General features: G+C 46.0%; 7 protein-coding genes across 25 annotated transcripts in view; 2 read left to right on the forward strand and 5 right to left on the reverse strand.

Moving 5' to 3' along the window:
* Window positions 1–715: 715 nt before the first annotated feature.
* On the reverse strand, window positions 716–2547 carry DCTN4-p62 (dynactin subunit 4). The gene has a single exon (XM_020943818.2). The coding sequence runs from the start codon at window positions 2434–2436 to the stop codon at window positions 874–876; it is 1563 nt and encodes a 520-aa protein (XP_020799477.2). The 5' UTR covers window positions 2437–2547; the 3' UTR covers window positions 716–873.
* Window positions 2548–3666: 1119 nt separating this feature from the next.
* On the reverse strand, window positions 3667–4484 carry LOC110179614 (uncharacterized). The gene is made up of 2 exons (XM_020947220.2): window positions 4294–4484; window positions 3667–4231 (listed from the first exon to the last, which is right to left on the reverse strand). The coding sequence occupies exons 1-2, from the start codon at window positions 4303–4305 to the stop codon at window positions 3848–3850; spliced, it is 396 nt and encodes a 131-aa protein (XP_020802879.1). The 5' UTR covers window positions 4306–4484; the 3' UTR covers window positions 3667–3847.
* A 2800-nt stretch (window positions 4485–7284) lies between these two features.
* On the reverse strand, window positions 7285–8015 carry mRpL52 (mitochondrial ribosomal protein L52). The gene is made up of 3 exons (XM_020962904.2): window positions 7829–8015; window positions 7618–7766; window positions 7285–7561 (listed from the first exon to the last, which is right to left on the reverse strand). Exons 1-3 carry the CDS (start codon window positions 7875–7877, stop codon window positions 7376–7378), a joined length of 384 nt encoding a protein of 127 aa, XP_020818563.2. The 5' UTR covers window positions 7878–8015; the 3' UTR covers window positions 7285–7375.
* Window positions 8016–8056: 41 nt separating this feature from the next.
* Window positions 8057–9445, forward strand: LOC110191882 (mitochondrial import inner membrane translocase subunit TIM50-C-like). The gene is made up of 2 exons (XM_086828322.1): window positions 8057–8191; window positions 8282–9445. Exons 1-2 carry the CDS (start codon window positions 8104–8106, stop codon window positions 9358–9360), a joined length of 1167 nt encoding a protein of 388 aa, XP_086684448.1. The 5' UTR covers window positions 8057–8103; the 3' UTR covers window positions 9361–9445.
* Window positions 9446–9499: 54 nt separating this feature from the next.
* On the forward strand, window positions 9500–10503 carry LOC110191903 (GEL complex subunit OPTI). Its single transcript, XM_020962892.2, has 3 exons — window positions 9500–9771; window positions 9831–9934; window positions 10002–10503. Exons 1-3 carry the CDS (start codon window positions 9661–9663, stop codon window positions 10195–10197), a joined length of 411 nt encoding a protein of 136 aa, XP_020818551.1. The 5' UTR covers window positions 9500–9660; the 3' UTR covers window positions 10198–10503.
* Window positions 10501–11519, reverse strand: U2A (small nuclear ribonucleoprotein polypeptide A'-like U2A). Its single transcript, XM_020962881.2, has one exon. The coding sequence runs from the start codon at window positions 11370–11372 to the stop codon at window positions 10572–10574; it is 801 nt and encodes a 266-aa protein (XP_020818540.1). The 5' UTR covers window positions 11373–11519; the 3' UTR covers window positions 10501–10571.
* A 511-nt stretch (window positions 11520–12030) lies between these two features.
* LRR (capping protein regulator and myosin 1 linker 1 leucine rich repeat protein) overlaps window positions 12031–15948 on the reverse strand; it is a 28444-nt gene continuing 24526 nt past the window's right edge. For 5 of the 19 annotated variants that reach the window (XM_086828324.1, XM_020954368.2, XM_020954209.2 and 2 more), the window contains 7 exons: window positions 15890–15910; window positions 14931–15525; window positions 14458–14865; window positions 14271–14387; window positions 14157–14213; window positions 13587–13990; window positions 12031–13285 (listed from right to left, as the gene is read on the reverse strand). In XM_086828324.1, coding sequence (XP_086684450.1) covers window positions 13193–13285; window positions 13587–13990; window positions 14157–14213; window positions 14271–14387; window positions 14458–14865; window positions 14931–15525; window positions 15890–15910 — 1695 coding nt within the window. In that variant the 3' untranslated portion in view covers window positions 12031–13192. Of the gene's footprint in view, window positions 13286–13469; window positions 13991–14156; window positions 14214–14270; window positions 14388–14457; window positions 14866–14930; window positions 15526–15889; window positions 15911–15948 lie in introns of all 19 variants that reach the window. The other 14 variants (XM_086828325.1, XM_086828323.1, XM_020954286.2 and 11 more) reach the window with 5 other exon arrangements.

Below are 15948 nucleotides of genomic sequence, written 5' to 3' on the forward strand. Positions count from 1 at the left end.
TATTAGGTTAACAAATCTGCATACTTAATTTTTAATTTAAAAAACTTAAGTGACTGAAATTTTATTACCAATCTGTCAGCCAATATTTATCTATATTTTTATATGACATTTTTTTCTACAAATCAAAAACTAAAAAACTCATAACTAAGCCAAAAATTCATTAATTTCAATTCGGAAAGCCTTTCTGTGTTAGTTTTTACAGCGCTAACAAGTCTGCATACTTCGTTTTAAGAGTTAGAAAATTCAATTTTTTGTCGAATTTTGCAAATTTTAATGATGTAACCCCTTATAAAAATTTCAAATTTTCGACAAATTTTGAAAATTGTATTTTTCGTTCAGACATGGCTCGATGGACTCGCCTGTTAATGCTGATCACAAATATATATGATTTATGGGGTCGGAAATGTCTCCTTCACTGCGTTACAGGCTCAGGTGTTCTAAAAAACATTGGTGGCATCATGCGATGTTCTCGGAGACTGACAAAGAATTGAGTTCTAGTTGGGCCTCAATCATATGGTCAATTATTTGTTAACCAACCTAAATGTTTCAAACTTACCTCGATATAGATTTGTAGCACTGGATCGTGAACTGAAGTTATTGGAAACCGAAGGATGTGGGCCCAGCTACCAAGGACAAAAAATTTGCTAAGTTCGTATGGGAGCAGTGCTACAAATGAACAGTCTTGTTTACCCTCAAACTGAATAAAGCGCACGAATAGGGTTAGAACAAGCGGTTTATTCAACAGTAATACTAGCTGCTTTTCCACGAGTTGAGTAAATTAATAAATACATATACATAGTTGCCTAGCTTTCATAAAGCGGCTTTTAGTTGCAGTTAAGTTCAATTAGTATACTATGCGGATAAATTTCCATTTCAGTTAGCCGTCTGCTCAGTAGCTCCCGCATTAATGAAAACCCTCGAGTAGAGTGCGTGGGTGGTGGGCTCCTTCTTCTCGGAAGCATTGGTTACCGTGTTCACGTATGTGTACTGCATGGCGAAGCCCAGGACCACTTCTGTACTCGCAGGCAGCTCCTCGGCAGGAGTGAACTGCAGCCGGATGAGGACCTTGTTGCCCTTGCGCCACACAATGAACTTGGGCTCCTCGGTGGGAAGCTGCACGTACTCGTCGAACTCTTTGGAGTCGTCGCGTTGGCTGAGCACAAACTCGCTCTCCAAAGGCACAATCTCAGCATTGGACACATCCGCCACCTCGCGCTTCACCTCCCGTGTGGAGTTTTGCCTCGACAAGGTAATGCCTGCAGCTCTAAGCAGTGGGGACGAGGAAACCGGCTCCTCTTTGATGCGGATGACCTCAACAGCGAGTTCGGGTTCTTCGGCCGGAACTGTGGTTAAAAGTCGAATCGTCATATCGTACATTGTCGGATTAGTAAACTTCAGAAGGATGGCGTTGCTCTTGCCAGACGCCAGCGGCTGCTCGCAGCGCACCATTACCACCTCAGGTACATGGCAACTTGCGAAGAGCTGGATGCGGTACTTGATCGATGTGGGATGGTACTCCGGCTTGATAAGGTTGTGCTCACACTGGCGGCAGCGTAGCGATCGCTTTATCCACAGTGTACGCCTCTGTGGGTAGAGGCTGCTTACGGCCGTCGGCTGATCAGCCGGCTGGCTGTGGCGCTGAGCGATCGTCGTCACGTTCCGCAGATTCAACGGTTCAGTGAAGATGTCGGCCGACAACTCCTCCACCTCGGCCGTGGCCTCCGCCGGCGTGATCACAGCCTTAGCTTTGGGAATGCTCTTGTCGTTCCAGCCCATCTGACGGCGAATAAGGGACACCGTCAGACCAGTGCGGTCCGTAAGGCTGGGGAACTTGTGCTGCTTGGGCGTCTTTCGCCGCATAAACTCAATTTTTTCCTGTTTCTCCTGCAGCACCACTGCCTGAAAGTACTCCACCAAGGTGTTGAAGCGCGCCTGGTACAGGCACTCGTTGTCTGGCCAAGTGCCCGTTGCCACGCCCTGGTCTGGAATGCCCGCATCTCGCGAGGTCCAGCGACAGGACAAGCAGGACAGGTAGTACATCTTCTTGGTGGTGGGCACCGCCGAGGGTTTGCTGCTCGCCGGGGTGGGCGGGGTAGATGCTGCCGCAGGAGATTCTACGCCCTCATCTTCAGGTTTTTTAGCGTCCTTCGACTCCTCTGACTTGCGCACCACCGGCACCGTGGTCGCCCTGGCCGAGAGCGTGTGCTGGCAGCAGGGACAGTCAAAACAGTTGGCACAACAGTTCTTCTTGTGCCGCGCCTCCGTGGACGGTATATTCTCCAGGCAATTGGAGCAGAAGTGGGATTCGATTTCGTGTGTCACACAATAGCCGCAGCGCAGCTTCGGGCAGTGGCGGCAGAAGAAGAGCTTGTTGATCGGGTTCAGGATGCCGCAGGAGCACGCGTACTTCACGGGACTCGGTTGCATAAAGCTCATCTTGAACGCAAATTTCTTTTCTTTATTATAAATTTGCAAATTTTCTCCTTCTTCCACGAATGACGACAGCAGTGTGCTCGCCGCTCTCTCCGCTTAAAATACCATAACGACTTAACAAAGCGAATGGAAAAGGTACAAGCTGGTCACACCTTTTGTACCGGAAGTGGTCTTTACGACAGGAAATCCTTCAATATTAAAATACAAAGACCTTCAGGGCAGAATTATAATACTGAAGGCAAAAACTATCATACAAGTACTAAATGAGCAATAAAATATTAATTGTTATTATTTTCGATTTTATTGGCAAAGAACGCCCAAGACTATGCAATAATTTGACTTTGGTACCAGTAACTATGGTGATTAAAGGACTATTTCTCATAAAAATTAAGCACGAAAGACAACGCAAAATAAACAAAGAAACAAAGGGATAAAAAATATATATTAAATAAAATAACTTCACAAGAAAACGAAATAAATCGATATACATAGGTAGGTAGGAGGTATTAAGTAATTTTCAAAACAATCCATGTTATAGCAGGACGGAAAGTTTAAAGTCCTTGGCAAATTTGGCTAAGCCCGGAAATTGACAACATTTTGTTGAATCTATTTCAATTAGCTTAAGTTAACTTTTTTGTATATATCAAAAGATATCCAAATTAAAGATTTTTCGATGTATTATTCAAAAGTAATTTATTTTACCGCAGACTACAATTGATTATTATGGCTTACGAATTTTCTATTTTAATTGTTCACATCATCCCAAATGGTTTATTATACATGGTTTAAAAGAAGCCCAAGAATAAATACTATTTTGATTTTTATAAATCGGCTAAGTGGTCAATTAGCACCGAATCGCCAAATGAAGTAGACACTTTATGGATGATCGGATTCCATATGCCGCCTTTCATTTAGAAGTGTAGGAGTGATAAGCGACAGCAAATGCTATCTGGTAAAGAGTTACTAAAATGTAAAGTATTTGTTTATTGGAGATGGAACTGAATCAACACCTTGACTGCGGATAACCGACTAAATTCGGCTGAGGGAGCAAAGACTTTATAAAATATTTCAATCACTAGTAAAACTGTACATTACAAACTCGAAGGCTTTATGTCGCCTTTTTTTTAATATCTTTTCGTTTTAATTCAAATTTCACGATTCCAGCTCGCGTGGCCAAAGTTTCGGGTTGCAACGGCTCAAATAATTATTTAGTTAAGACATTTTTTCATGAATACGGTAATATGTTTGTATATTTAAAATGTTTTCAGTATATAAATATATATTTTGGTCAGCGTATTAAATAGGTAACAGTATAAGGTACTTTGGTGTGCGAGCCACGCGAATTCTAAAACTAAGCTCTATACTAATCATCCTCAGTCTGTACTCTCAGTCCCGGCAGAAGGACCAGCACCGTCTAGCCGAAGAAGTTGGGCACGAAAAGCTTCTTGCGCTTGGTCTTGGTCTGTCGGACGCGAACAATGGGAGTGAACTTGACGTTGTATGGCAGTGCGGCGCCGTTTTGCGGGCTTGAATCCTCGCGGCGGGTATTGGTCCCGGCACTGGATGAGACGGGTGCGATGTAGCCATCGTCCACGTAGTAGTAGCCTGGGTTCAACTTCTTCAGGCGGTTTTCTGTCAAGGGTTTCCCATAAGTGAGGGCGTACGAGCTGCCGCTGTCATAGCGATCGGTATCATATGCCTCGTAGCTATCCAGGTCATAGTAGGTAGGTTTGGCCGCGGTCTGGGACACTTTGCAGATAATGATGCTAACCAGCAGGCAGACCCAAGAGTACAATTGCTGAGGGGAAAGCGGTGGGTGAGCTTAATTCTTTTAAAGATCTCTGTATAAGCGATGCTTACCTTAAGATCCATGGTGTGTATGTTTGTTTCGGTTTGAACTGGTTATAATTTCTAAAATCCGTTGAAGGGGAAAGGTTGAGGTATTATCCTTTGGTTGTTGGCTTTGCCGTTTGCTGTGATTGCTCTGAACGTCTGGCGAGTTCTGTGTGCTGTTTTGCGAAGAACCCTTCCTTTATATACGCACTCGTCCCCATATTCGCACCCAAATGTGAAAATTTGCTTTCGGGTCGAGCCGACGGATGCTCCGGGCTGTGACGCAAGTCCGGAGGAAACGCAGCGACATTTTCGACGTCCCTCCAACTCTCTTTCGTTGACGCCATCCAATGTGTCGTATGTGTTTGGCTTTTGCGCATGCGGGGCTGCTGTGACTTTAATTTCGAGTTGGATCGGATCGGAGATCTCTGCGGTGGGCTGTTGTCTTATCTCCATGGGATTCCATTGGACGAAAGGCTCTAATTGCCGGGTGCAGTGTTTCTGTTAGCGTGGCCGGGGGCCAGTTTGATTCGGAAAAGTTTTTACAATGCGGAAAGATACACGGACCCCCAAAATTCCCATTGTCTGCGACTATTTTGTTTTGATTTGACTTAATTAATTATTTCATTTTTAGTTGCTCTGACGTCTACGGTGGAGTGGATAGCGGACTGGACGACAATGACGTAGATGGAGACGGCAGCTAGAGGGCAAACGAAAGTAATTAGGTGGGCTTTTGGATGGAAAGGTTTGCGGATTTTGGCACACGGCGTATGAGTAATGTTTGTTGTACCAGGCGCTGTGGTCCCCGGGTGGTAATTTTTTTGTGGTCACACGCTATGTCTAAATTCAGACTCCGAATGTCGTTGTAACGAAATTCGTCGCTTTTATCAGTAATCAGCATAGACACGCAAATAAGCCGAAGTCTATAAATACAGTTCAGACTTTAAAAATATCCAACCGCATGGGTTCATGCGATGGTTAATCAATTCGTCGTGAAAAGTGTCTGAGTCAGGAAGTGAGAAATACCGCAATTTTCTAGAAAAAAATTATTCGACACCGGGAGCAGTAAAATAATTAACAAATACCCTCGGCCCGGCAGAAGCTGCGGTCAGTGCTTAGAATAAGGCTTCGAAAAGGGGCATGACTTTAGTTTATGGGGCTTGCACTCAAAGATGAATCAGACTGCGAGGCTTAGATACTAGTCACTAGTGTAACAAATCGTTAATCAGCCGAAATTGAGGAAAAGACCTGCGCTTGGACCCAAAACTAATTCACACTTCATTATCCCCATCAGCGGCTTTGGTTTCGAAAAGTCTCTGGCGTAAATATAAACCCGCTAATCAAATGAATTTATACAATTATATAAATATAAATGCAAAGTAGACGCCGCCGCGGCGCGGCAAAACCAAAATAATCAGTTGTTTTCCACAACTCCACCTTTTTCCATGCCACCCCAACGGGGGGTAAATATTTTTGCACACCCAAACATCGTCAACAATAACAGAAAGGTGCGAGATTTGCCCAAGATAAAGAAAACATAAACAATCCAGTTGGAATCAGATCGCATTACGTATACGCACGATTGGCAGCTGCATTGGAGCAGCTCGGCGCAGCAGCTGCTTCTGACTTTTGATTGAGAGCTCGTCAGCGGAGGCACGTTCCTTTCGGCACGTTTTCTTTCGCCCCCGCTCAGCAGAAAGTCCGCGAAACTTGAAAGGCGGTGTCAAATTTCATATGCCTCGGCTAATTCATGCAAGAAGTGTGACAAACTTCTTGCAGGCCGTCCGCTCTTTGGTCGCGGATCGCAAACCTATCATCTGCTTAGAAAATTTCCTCAGACTTGATTTCTTTGTTAGCTCAATGTGCGAATGTAAACATCTAAATTTGCGCCCAGCGATATTTGAATATTGATCATGGCACATTATCCGTTTATTTAATTGCCACTTTTACCCATTTCGACCTGGTGTGACTTGGGGGAATACAAAGCGTTATGGAAATTTTTACGTCTGCCACCTAGAGGGATCAATGGATCTCCCTTGTTGATGTTGATGTTTTTCTCGGGAAGTGCAAAGCTCAGCTCGCCAAAATGGGCTGTTTCTTAGTGTTGATGTACACTGCAATATTAATAGAATTTATTGCTTGATTGAAAATAACTTTAATCGAAGCATTTAACCCAATGAAAGTTCATTAATTTGTTTAGCAAGCAGCCTGGCCCAATATGGAGCAGATATTGGTGGGTTTTATTATGCCTGTTATTGGATTTATGACCGCGGCGAAGGCAAACATTTAAGAGCCGTGCAAAATTCTTGATCTCCTAACCGAAAAGTCAAACACTAGGAAAAACAAGGGAACTCTGGGCAAGGTGTGCAAATATTTAGCTGGTAAACGGTTGTTCATATTTACTTATGATAATGCCAAATACCAGCAGGCCTCATATTTGCTACGCTCGGTTGGTTCCGCTGGCACGATCGATCCATTAACCTCTCCGGAGCGATTGCTCCCACCACGCTGTCCCATATTGCGCTGGCCGGAAGAGGAGGATCGACCGAGCCAGCTTGTAACGGCCTTGGACAAGTGCTTACAAATAAACAGCTAAAGCGCCGCACTGACTGACTTCCTTGTTGACAAAAATAGTTTGAGGAGTGACTCGAATGTGCGAGCGTAGGCCTCATATTAGCAACAAATGTGTGAATAGGAGCCCATAAAATGGGATGCGATAGAAGGGGCTACGTTGCCACACCAAGGGTTAAATTCAGAGTACTCGGAAAAGCGGGCATGGCTTTCATCTCGACTAAATGCCAGGACACGGTGCTCAGGCAAGTGCGTCACTGGCGTTTTAACACTCAATTAACGTGCAGCAGATGTGTCGCCAAGGGGTGTCCGCTATTAGTTGCAATTAAATCATCATTAGCGGGCCGTCTAATGAAGCGACGACTGCGCCACGCTTGCTGTTTGAGGAACGTTTTTGAAACGTGTTTTCGGCAAACATGTGTCCACATCACAAGACCCATCGTACAATTTCGTCTCCATTCACTAAGCGATTTATGATAACTTATACACAGGCAACAACGAGTAAAACTATACAGGAAGCTCCGCTGGCGGCTGGTCACTACTTCTGCTTGAGCAGCAGATGACCCTTGGGCTTCAGTTTGTTTTGGATGATGCGTTGCTTCTCGGCTGCGGCCTCCGCCTTAAGACGTTCATGTCGCTGCTTAGCAAACTCCAGCTCCCCACTAAGCTCCACAATCTTGGAGGCTATCTCTTGCTGCTTTAGAAGGCGTCTTTTCTGGTTGGACTACAAGGCAATTTGTGTTAAACGTAAGTTCATAGGTTATTCGGGGTAACACTTACACCCAGGGGCGTAGTCCTGCCGTCAAGGAACGTGTAATCAGGCATGTTGGTGAGGGGTCCAAAAGCATTTGGGTTTTCCGGTAATCCCTTGTCTGCACGCCATTTCTGATCGATGCATCGTGCGGCTGTTACAGCGATATTACGCTGTGCTAGATTAGTCAAAATAGTGTAAATGAATTAAGGCAACATTAAAATAAAGTGCGGCACTCACCTGTTACGGAGGCACTGCTGGCCAGGCAGAGTTTCGTTATTTTCAGCATTATTTATTAAAACTCTCAATTAAATTCACATAACCAAAACAGCTGACGGCGGCAGTATGACCGTGCTCGGCCCCTCGTCAAATGCCCAAAATTACAGCTACAGACATAACCCCATTGCAGAGCCAGAGCGAGGTTGAACTTTTATTGGGGATTTGTAAGGAAAAAAGTTAACTGCTCAGTTGGCAGGACACTAAAATTGACACAAGGCAGAAAAACGAAGCTGAGCATGGCGCCCCCGGCCACCGTCCTCCAGATGCTGCGCAGCCTGAGCACGCCGCGAGTCCTCACAACCATCCATTACCACGGTGCATTGGGTAATCATCACCTGCAGCAGCGCCGTTCAATATCCACTTCGCCGTCAATTCCTTCACCGCTTTTCTCCCTGTCTCCGTTTCTCCACACAGCCCGCAGCTATAGCTCGGGCACTAAGCAGGAAGCCGCTTCAGCTGGCGGAGAAGCAGCAGCAGCAGGAGCAGCAGCATCTCACGGACCGACAGTGAATGCCAATGCCCCGCTGCTGGCCAAGTTGTTTCCACAGACCTCTCCAGAGGTGGACCGCGGTGGAGAGGAGGAGCGCAAGAAGCGCGATGAGGAGGAAGCCAAGGAGAATGAGCGCGCTTGGAAGCGCATGAAGTTGGGCTTCGCAATCTTTGGCGGCGGAGGTTTGGCCACTGCCCTATGGGCCGTCTACGAGTTTGGCAAGCCCCAGGTGGACGAAAATGGCCAGGTCATCGAGGATGAGTTAATGGACAAGCCACTGGTGCAACAGTACATACAGCGCATGTGGAAGAGCATGTACTATTACCAGAAAATGATCCAGGAACCGTCGCGGGACAAGCTTCTGCCAGATCCGCTCAAGCCACCCTATATCCAGCCGCGCTATACGCTTGTCCTGGAGATGAAGGACGTCCTGGTGCATCCGGACTGGACATACCACACAGGCTGGCGGTTCAAGAAGCGACCCGGTGTTGATCACTTTCTGGCCGAGTGCGCCAAGGAGTTTGAAATCGTTGTATTCACCGCCGAACAGGGCATGACCGTGTTTCCCATACTTGATGCCTTGGATCCGAACGGATACATCATGTACCGCCTGGTCAGGGATGCCACGCACTTTGTGGACGGCCATCATGTTAAAAACCTGGACAACCTGAACCGTGACTTGAGCAAGGTGATTGTCATTGACTGGGATGCGAATGCTACCAAAATGCATCCGGATAACACATTTGGCATTGCCCGCTGGCACGGCAACGACGACGACGGCCAATTGCTGGACCTCGTTTCCTTCCTCAAGCTAATTGCCCAGAGCAATGTGGACGATGTGCGTGAAGTGCTGCACTACTACCGCCAATTTGACGACCCCATTAGCCAGTTCAGGGAGAATCAGCGCAAGTTGGCCGAGCAAATGGAGGAGGCGGAACGCATCGAGCAGACCAAGGCCAAGCCCATGGTCAAACAATGGTCGCGCAACATTCTGGGTCGTTAGATGCACCAGCCAGCCCGAGACACCATTCTTCTGCCATATATATATTTGTTTTCTTAAAAAATAGAAGGATGCTTATATACCAAAAGTGTTGTTTCTTTTAATTTCAACCACAAAGCTTACAGCTAGCTTGTTTTTGTTTATTTAGCTTTCAGTGTGACCGTTTGGGGAAAACACTTAAAAAACACATGTGTTTCGCTTTATGTGGTATTTTCATTTAGAAGGTGTATCTGTGTCAAGTGATAGTGAAAAAATTAATTAACAAAATAATTTAAAGTGAATTCGCAAAACCTGAATCAAATAATGGCCACCAAGACGAACACAGTGGAGCGCACCGCTAACGGAGCTGCCAAGTCATCTAGCCTGCGAGAAATTTGCGCGCGCGCCATCACAAAATCGGAGTGGGAGGACAAGGTGAGCAAAGTTCCGGTGGTCGTAAAACGACATCATGCTAATCCTTTCCATACGCGCAGGAGGAGTTTCTGGACGTCATATACTGGTCTCGCCAGGTGTTTGGCATTATCCTGGGCGTAATCTGGGGCGTTGTGCCGCTGAAAGGCTTCCTGGGCCTCGTACTGTGAGTAGCTATCTCTAACCTATAAATAGCCACTGCCACTCCAACGTCCCTTTGCTCTGTCCCACAGTTTTGCCGGCATCAGTTGCGGTATTGTGTATCTGTACGCCATCAACTTCCAGAATGTGGACGAGGACGCCTACGGCGGGGTTTGGGAGCTGGTGAAGGAGGGCTTTATGACCTCGTTTGCGGGTTTCCTGGTGACGTGGATCATCTTCTATACGGGGCTGCACTACGACACAATAATGGCGGCGAAGGCCTCGTAATACTCGCCAGACGCCGCCACCGCAGCATCCAAGCAATAACCGATTCCAGAACCAGATCCTAATCCCCAGTTTCCCGCAGGTCTAATTGCGAAGCCAAATAAGATAACCGCTCCTCCTGTTTTGTCCCCTTTAAACTCGGTGTAAATTGTTAAACTTTTAGCTAATTATGGTCATGTACATGCATTTCTAAGATGGCCATCGACAACGCCAGATCTTTCCGTGAAAGGTCCCAGCCAGCGGCCTAGTTGAGAACAAAAAGATACTTTATATTTGTGTATGTCTAGAATGCAGAATACGATGAAACAACTTGTTACGGCGTTTTATTATAAAATATTGGTCTACGGTTATAAGGTAGCTGACAGATGAGTGGTATCCTAGTACTCCATGGCCACTGCCACGGATCCGGAGCCGTTGTGGGTAGCTCCATTCTGCCCCACCTCCTGTTCGTGTTGGAACTTCTCCGGTAGCTGGCCGCTCTGCAGGATCTGCGATAGGCGCTCGACCTCCGCCAGCGAGCTGGCACGCTTGATCGCCTCGCGGATACGCTGCATGTCCTCCGGATTGGCCAAACGGCCGCCATCCGACCCTCTGCCCTTTCCGTTGCTCGCCTCTGCAGCCAGGGCTGCGGCGGCGCTTAGCTTTGACTTTCGGCTGACCTCCTTCAGCATGTCCTTGCCCTGCTTAGTGCGGAAAAACTCTTGGGCCGCCGCCCGGTCCTTCTGCTTGATTTTCCGGAAGTCGAGTAGCCGCAACTGTGGGAACTTGTAGGCCATGTACTCGCGGTAGTTGGGTTTTGTGGAAACCGGATTGATGAGCAGGCAGATGGTCTCAAGCTTGGCGAACGCCGCCAGCGGCTCTAGGTCGCTCAGCTCTTGCAGGTTGTTGCCCGTCAGGATGATAGAACTCAGGTTGGGCACGACCTCCTCCAGGCCCTCGCTGATACGCAGAATGCGGTTGTTGTTCAGCAGCAGGCACTTGAGGCGCGGCAGATGCGGCAGGTTGTCCAGCTTGCGGAGATCGTTGTCAGACAGATCGATCGTGTCGAACTGATCCAGTGTGGCGCCTAGGTTCTCTATCTGTGGAATCTTGTAGCCGCGCAAATCCAGCTCGCGCTCACGGCACGGGTTTATGTACTGCATCGACTGGTTAATCAACTCCGGCGTTAGCTTCACCATTGTGACAGAGTGTGAGTACGGTCGTGCGGCCGAAGGAGGCTTTTTTATTCGCTCTTTTCGTTTATTTTTCTAAAATTTAGAAAAACGAAACAATTTACAGACGCGAGTGAAGAAAGTGTAACCGCATCTGAACCGGTAAAAAATACCATTGCTTAAATGGTCTGGTCACATCAACGAATTAACGTGTTAAACAACGTAACGTAATATTTTAACGTGAGGAATGTAAAATGTTCGCTTGTAAAAATATTGTTTTTATACATATGTTGTTGTTCGCAAAAAACAAGGGCTCATTATGCCTTTTATCAGTGTAAAATCATCAAATGCTAATTTTCATGCACCAGGAGCGCAGAAGGACCAAGTTTAAAATGCAGCCCAAAAATATGCTTCACTAAACTGAACACATGTACCCAAAAGTATGCTACGTAAAAGTATAGTTCATAAGAACTACTCATAGATGGCTCATAAGTATTAACTCATGTATTTCTCACTTTTACCTTTCACTCCTCTACCAAAAACGTCTCAAACGGATCGTCCTGTCGTGCTTTATGTTCGCCTGATACACGAAATCTTAGAAGAGACAATTAGTTATACTTATTTGAGACAGTTTAGACTGCAAAGTTGTTATACCTTATAGCTGCAGCTGAAAAAAAACACAGCATTATTATTATCGTTTTCCGTTTAATTTGAATTTCAATAGATTACAATGAAGTTTTAATTGCTTAACTTTAATGAACACGTTAAGTTTTTTCGTATTTCTGAAATTGAATGGGAATCGGGTAACACTCAAAATCTGAAGTGTGTGTGGTCGGTGGTGGAGGACTGGGTTAAACGTTTCTCGCAAAATTTCCTGTGTCGTTGGTGCAAACTACTTGATCTTCAAAATTTAAATCGATCGATTCGCGATTATAGTAATTATTTACTTGTCTTATCAGTTTACAGGTTTGGTGTTCTGCTGTTTATTTTTATTATTTAAATGCATTCAGTAATTTGTTTATTTGTTGGTATCCATCCGTCGCCTGGCCTAGTTTCTTAGCGTAAATTGTTAACTTTTTAGAAAATAATCAATAATATCGCCCATCTCCGTTTCGTTTTAAATAAATGCATTCGTTTCTGGCGGCATATTGCGCTCGAAAATTTGAAAACGGATTGTCGTTTGAATACTATAAGTAAGTTGTGTTTATAGGTAAGGTAAATAAAAATCAAGAAATAATAATTGATAAAGTTTTTGTATTTGGAAGCAGTTATAAAAAATATTGTTTTTCACTTAGATTTGTTTAAAGATTTCTTTAGGTTATATGCATTTAAAATAGTTCTTAATTACGCACGCAATCGATTTACATAATATGTATATATAGATAGTATCATTTCATTGCGTTATCTTCGTTAGTTTTCATTAGAAATTGTTGTTTAGCATGCGCTAAAAATAGACTTCTGGTTGTATGTATGTATATAATTGGCACTTAACTCATTTAAAATACATAAAAATATAAAATATAGTACACACAAAACATCTTTATAAATATGCAAAGGTTAATTTGGATAAAAGTATCAATAAATAATCACGTTCATTTTAAATTGCTAAATGAAAACAATACACACGCGCGCCATTGCACATAAATTAATGTTTCAGTACGAATAAGTTGCAACCTCGTTTTCCATCTATCTCCCTCTCCATCACCATCTTATCATCATAATCGCATCGCTGAAACTACTCATCCCCCCTACGATCGATCTCGTCACAGGATGGGACTGTGACAGGTTGGGCGGCGGGCTGAGGGGCCGGATGTGAGGGAATGTTGAGCATATAACACTAGAAACACTTATAAATCAACGACATCCTCCTTGGTGTAGGCCGAGTCTCTAAACATGCGTCTGGTCGCAATGCTCTGCTGCAGTTCTTCAACTAATGTCTCCTGTGGGGAAGCGGGAAAGTGATTCCACATTATTAGTCGATTCAACGATAACACAGTCTTTCAACGAGCAGCTACGGATACTAGATGAATTACAGGCAACATGCTTCTTACTGGCTAGCGGACACAACTTAACGACTACACACACACACACACACTAAGCAACAAATGCGGATGTTAGACGCACAGGATGAGCACCGAAATCAACGAAGCAACGTCGCCACCAAATTTTGAGCGATGATCAATGCAGGAAGCTGTCGTAATGCAGCTTCAGCTTCAGCTCCAGCCTCGGAGAATTTCAAACCTCGAATACTGTGGATATTTCCTTGCCGGCTATCCGCTTAACGCCGCCGCTATCCGCGCAACTGCCAGACTTGGCACCCAACTGGCCGTTGCGCATGCTTAGGATCTCGTTGCTGATCAAACTCGCACAGGCCATGGCATGCCGCTGCTCTTGGCTACTGGAAGAGCTGCTACTGATGCTGCTCTGCTCCGTAATGGTCTCGCTGCTGCCACCAGAGCTGTTCGTCGAGCTCACGATCCTCGATCGCGTCTGGCTCTGGTTTAATACTGTGGTAGATGATGTGCTGGTTGTCGTGGATGCAGTGACTGGCCCTCCGTTGGAGGAGCCCGTGGATGAGGTGCTTGTGCGCGCACTGGCTGCGTTCAGGAGGGTTCTGGGCATAACGGGCGGTTTGAGGGGGAGTTCTTTTACAAGTAACGAGGAGTACAACAAATCAATCAAAATATGAAAATAAATAAGATACAAAACAAAATAAATCAAAACTACTGCTAATAGGGGTATCAAATGACACGGCAGGCAGGCATCTTCAACAATAATTATACGTGCGTGTGCGGAGGAATCTACACTTACCCAATCTGTTGAGTCCCGCTGCCAGTTCTCGCACGGATTTCTTCTCCAGGGCCGCTCCTAATAGATTTAAATAAATCACCAAGCTTTTGAAGCAGTGGAAGAGGTGTCACTCACCAGGTGTAATGCCTACAATGCTGCCACCGCCTCCGCCACCTCCTATGGCAATGCCCGGCGTAATGCCTACAATAGAGCCACCGCTACTAGCGCCGAAGGTAACGATCTCGACATCATCTAAGCGGGGAAAAGGAATTTAGTGAATTTAGTGAATTATAGAACCAATAATGTTTTAACCTCCACTGACCTTCTTCAAGTTTGTCAGGCGTTGTCTTGTTGGAGTCTGCGTTGCCATTGCCATTGCTGTTGCCTGTAATCAGCTCTCCGCTCTTCGGCTCGCTGCCCACCACTGACCACGGTCTGGGTTTCTGTAGCACAATTGGCGTTCGCAAGATACCGTTTCCGGTCTTCACAATCACGCTACCCTCGCCGGTGGCATGGCTTTTGATCGAGTCGCTACTGGGCGAGCGCATTTTATCCTCACGACCGGTAGCTTTTAGGAGATTGGAGTTTGTCTCCTCTGCTCCGGCTCCAGCTGCTCCTGAACCTGGCCCACCCTCAGTGCGCATCTTCACCAACGGCGATTTGCGGCCCACTAAAGGCGAATACTTTTCCAGGTTGTCAGTGGAACGGGAGCGGGTAGCCCAGGAGGCACCTAAACCATTAAAAAAGAAAACTTTATTAGTATTTCTTTTAAAATTGATTTTATCTTCCACTTACTTTTCAGCAGCGGCGACTGGCGTTCCAATTTGATTGGCCGGCGTTCCTCCAGAATAGGTGTCGTCTCCTCGGAGGTCATGTGGCCGTTGCCATCGCGGCTCATCGTGGGACTGTCCACAAAGGACAGAGAGCTGCACTCCTCCGACGTGGGCGAAACGAGAGGTGTGAGGGTGGTGGGCGTCACCGAGCCTGGCCGAAAGAAGTGCTCGAGCCCCTCGCCGATCTCACGGCTGCCTCCGGCACTGCACTCGGCACTGACCAGAGGTCTGGTGGGAGCCCGCGTCTTTGCCCGCTTCGGTCGTCCCTTGACCAAATGCTGCAGCTGAAAAGAGGCGCTGGGCAGCTCGGTTATAGAGTCACAGCATTCGTCTACGCCACCATCATCCATCACCGCAAGACTGTCAGTCATGTTGGAGGCGGCTGCCACGGCAGCGGCTCCGGCAGCCCCGCGGGCAGACAACTGGGAGGTGGAGCGATGTGAAGAGGGCGACTCCAGGAGATCGGGGAAGTGGCCCAGGCTGAGATTCTCCACCACGGACTGGGGACGCACCTTCTTAGCAAGGCTGCGCCGTTTGGTGGGCAGATGCGGCGTGGCCTATTGGTTGGGATTAAAAGCAGTATGAGAAGGATTCGTTTTCGGCAAATTTTGGTATGTTTCATGGTTCTTCGTGTGTGAAATAATGAAAATTGTTTTTTGTTTTGTTTTACTTTTTTTGGGGAATCTACAACAGCTACAAATCATAATGGTCACATAGATAGAGACAGTCTACAGAAACGAGGCTACAGGCTACAGAGGGATAACTATAAGGATAGGATAAAGATCTCCATAAACAAGGCCCAACTCAAGGGGAATCCCAGGAGAAGACCCGAATTTCCCTTAAGTCTAAGAACCACTGTCCAAGAGAAGAGATTGATAGAGACTGATAGATAGACGTAAGATCAAGACAAAAACTACTTACAAGGTTGAGATATTCCAATTTCTTTTTTTGTGTTTGTTTGTTTGTTTGGATTTTGAAAT

The sequence above is a fragment of the Drosophila serrata genome, unplaced genomic scaffold (genome assembly GCF_035046125.1).
Source record: "Drosophila serrata isolate PLE 108 unplaced genomic scaffold, ASM3504612v1 contig_184, whole genome shotgun sequence".
Classification (NCBI taxonomy): Eukaryota; Metazoa; Arthropoda; class Insecta; order Diptera; family Drosophilidae; genus Drosophila; species Drosophila serrata.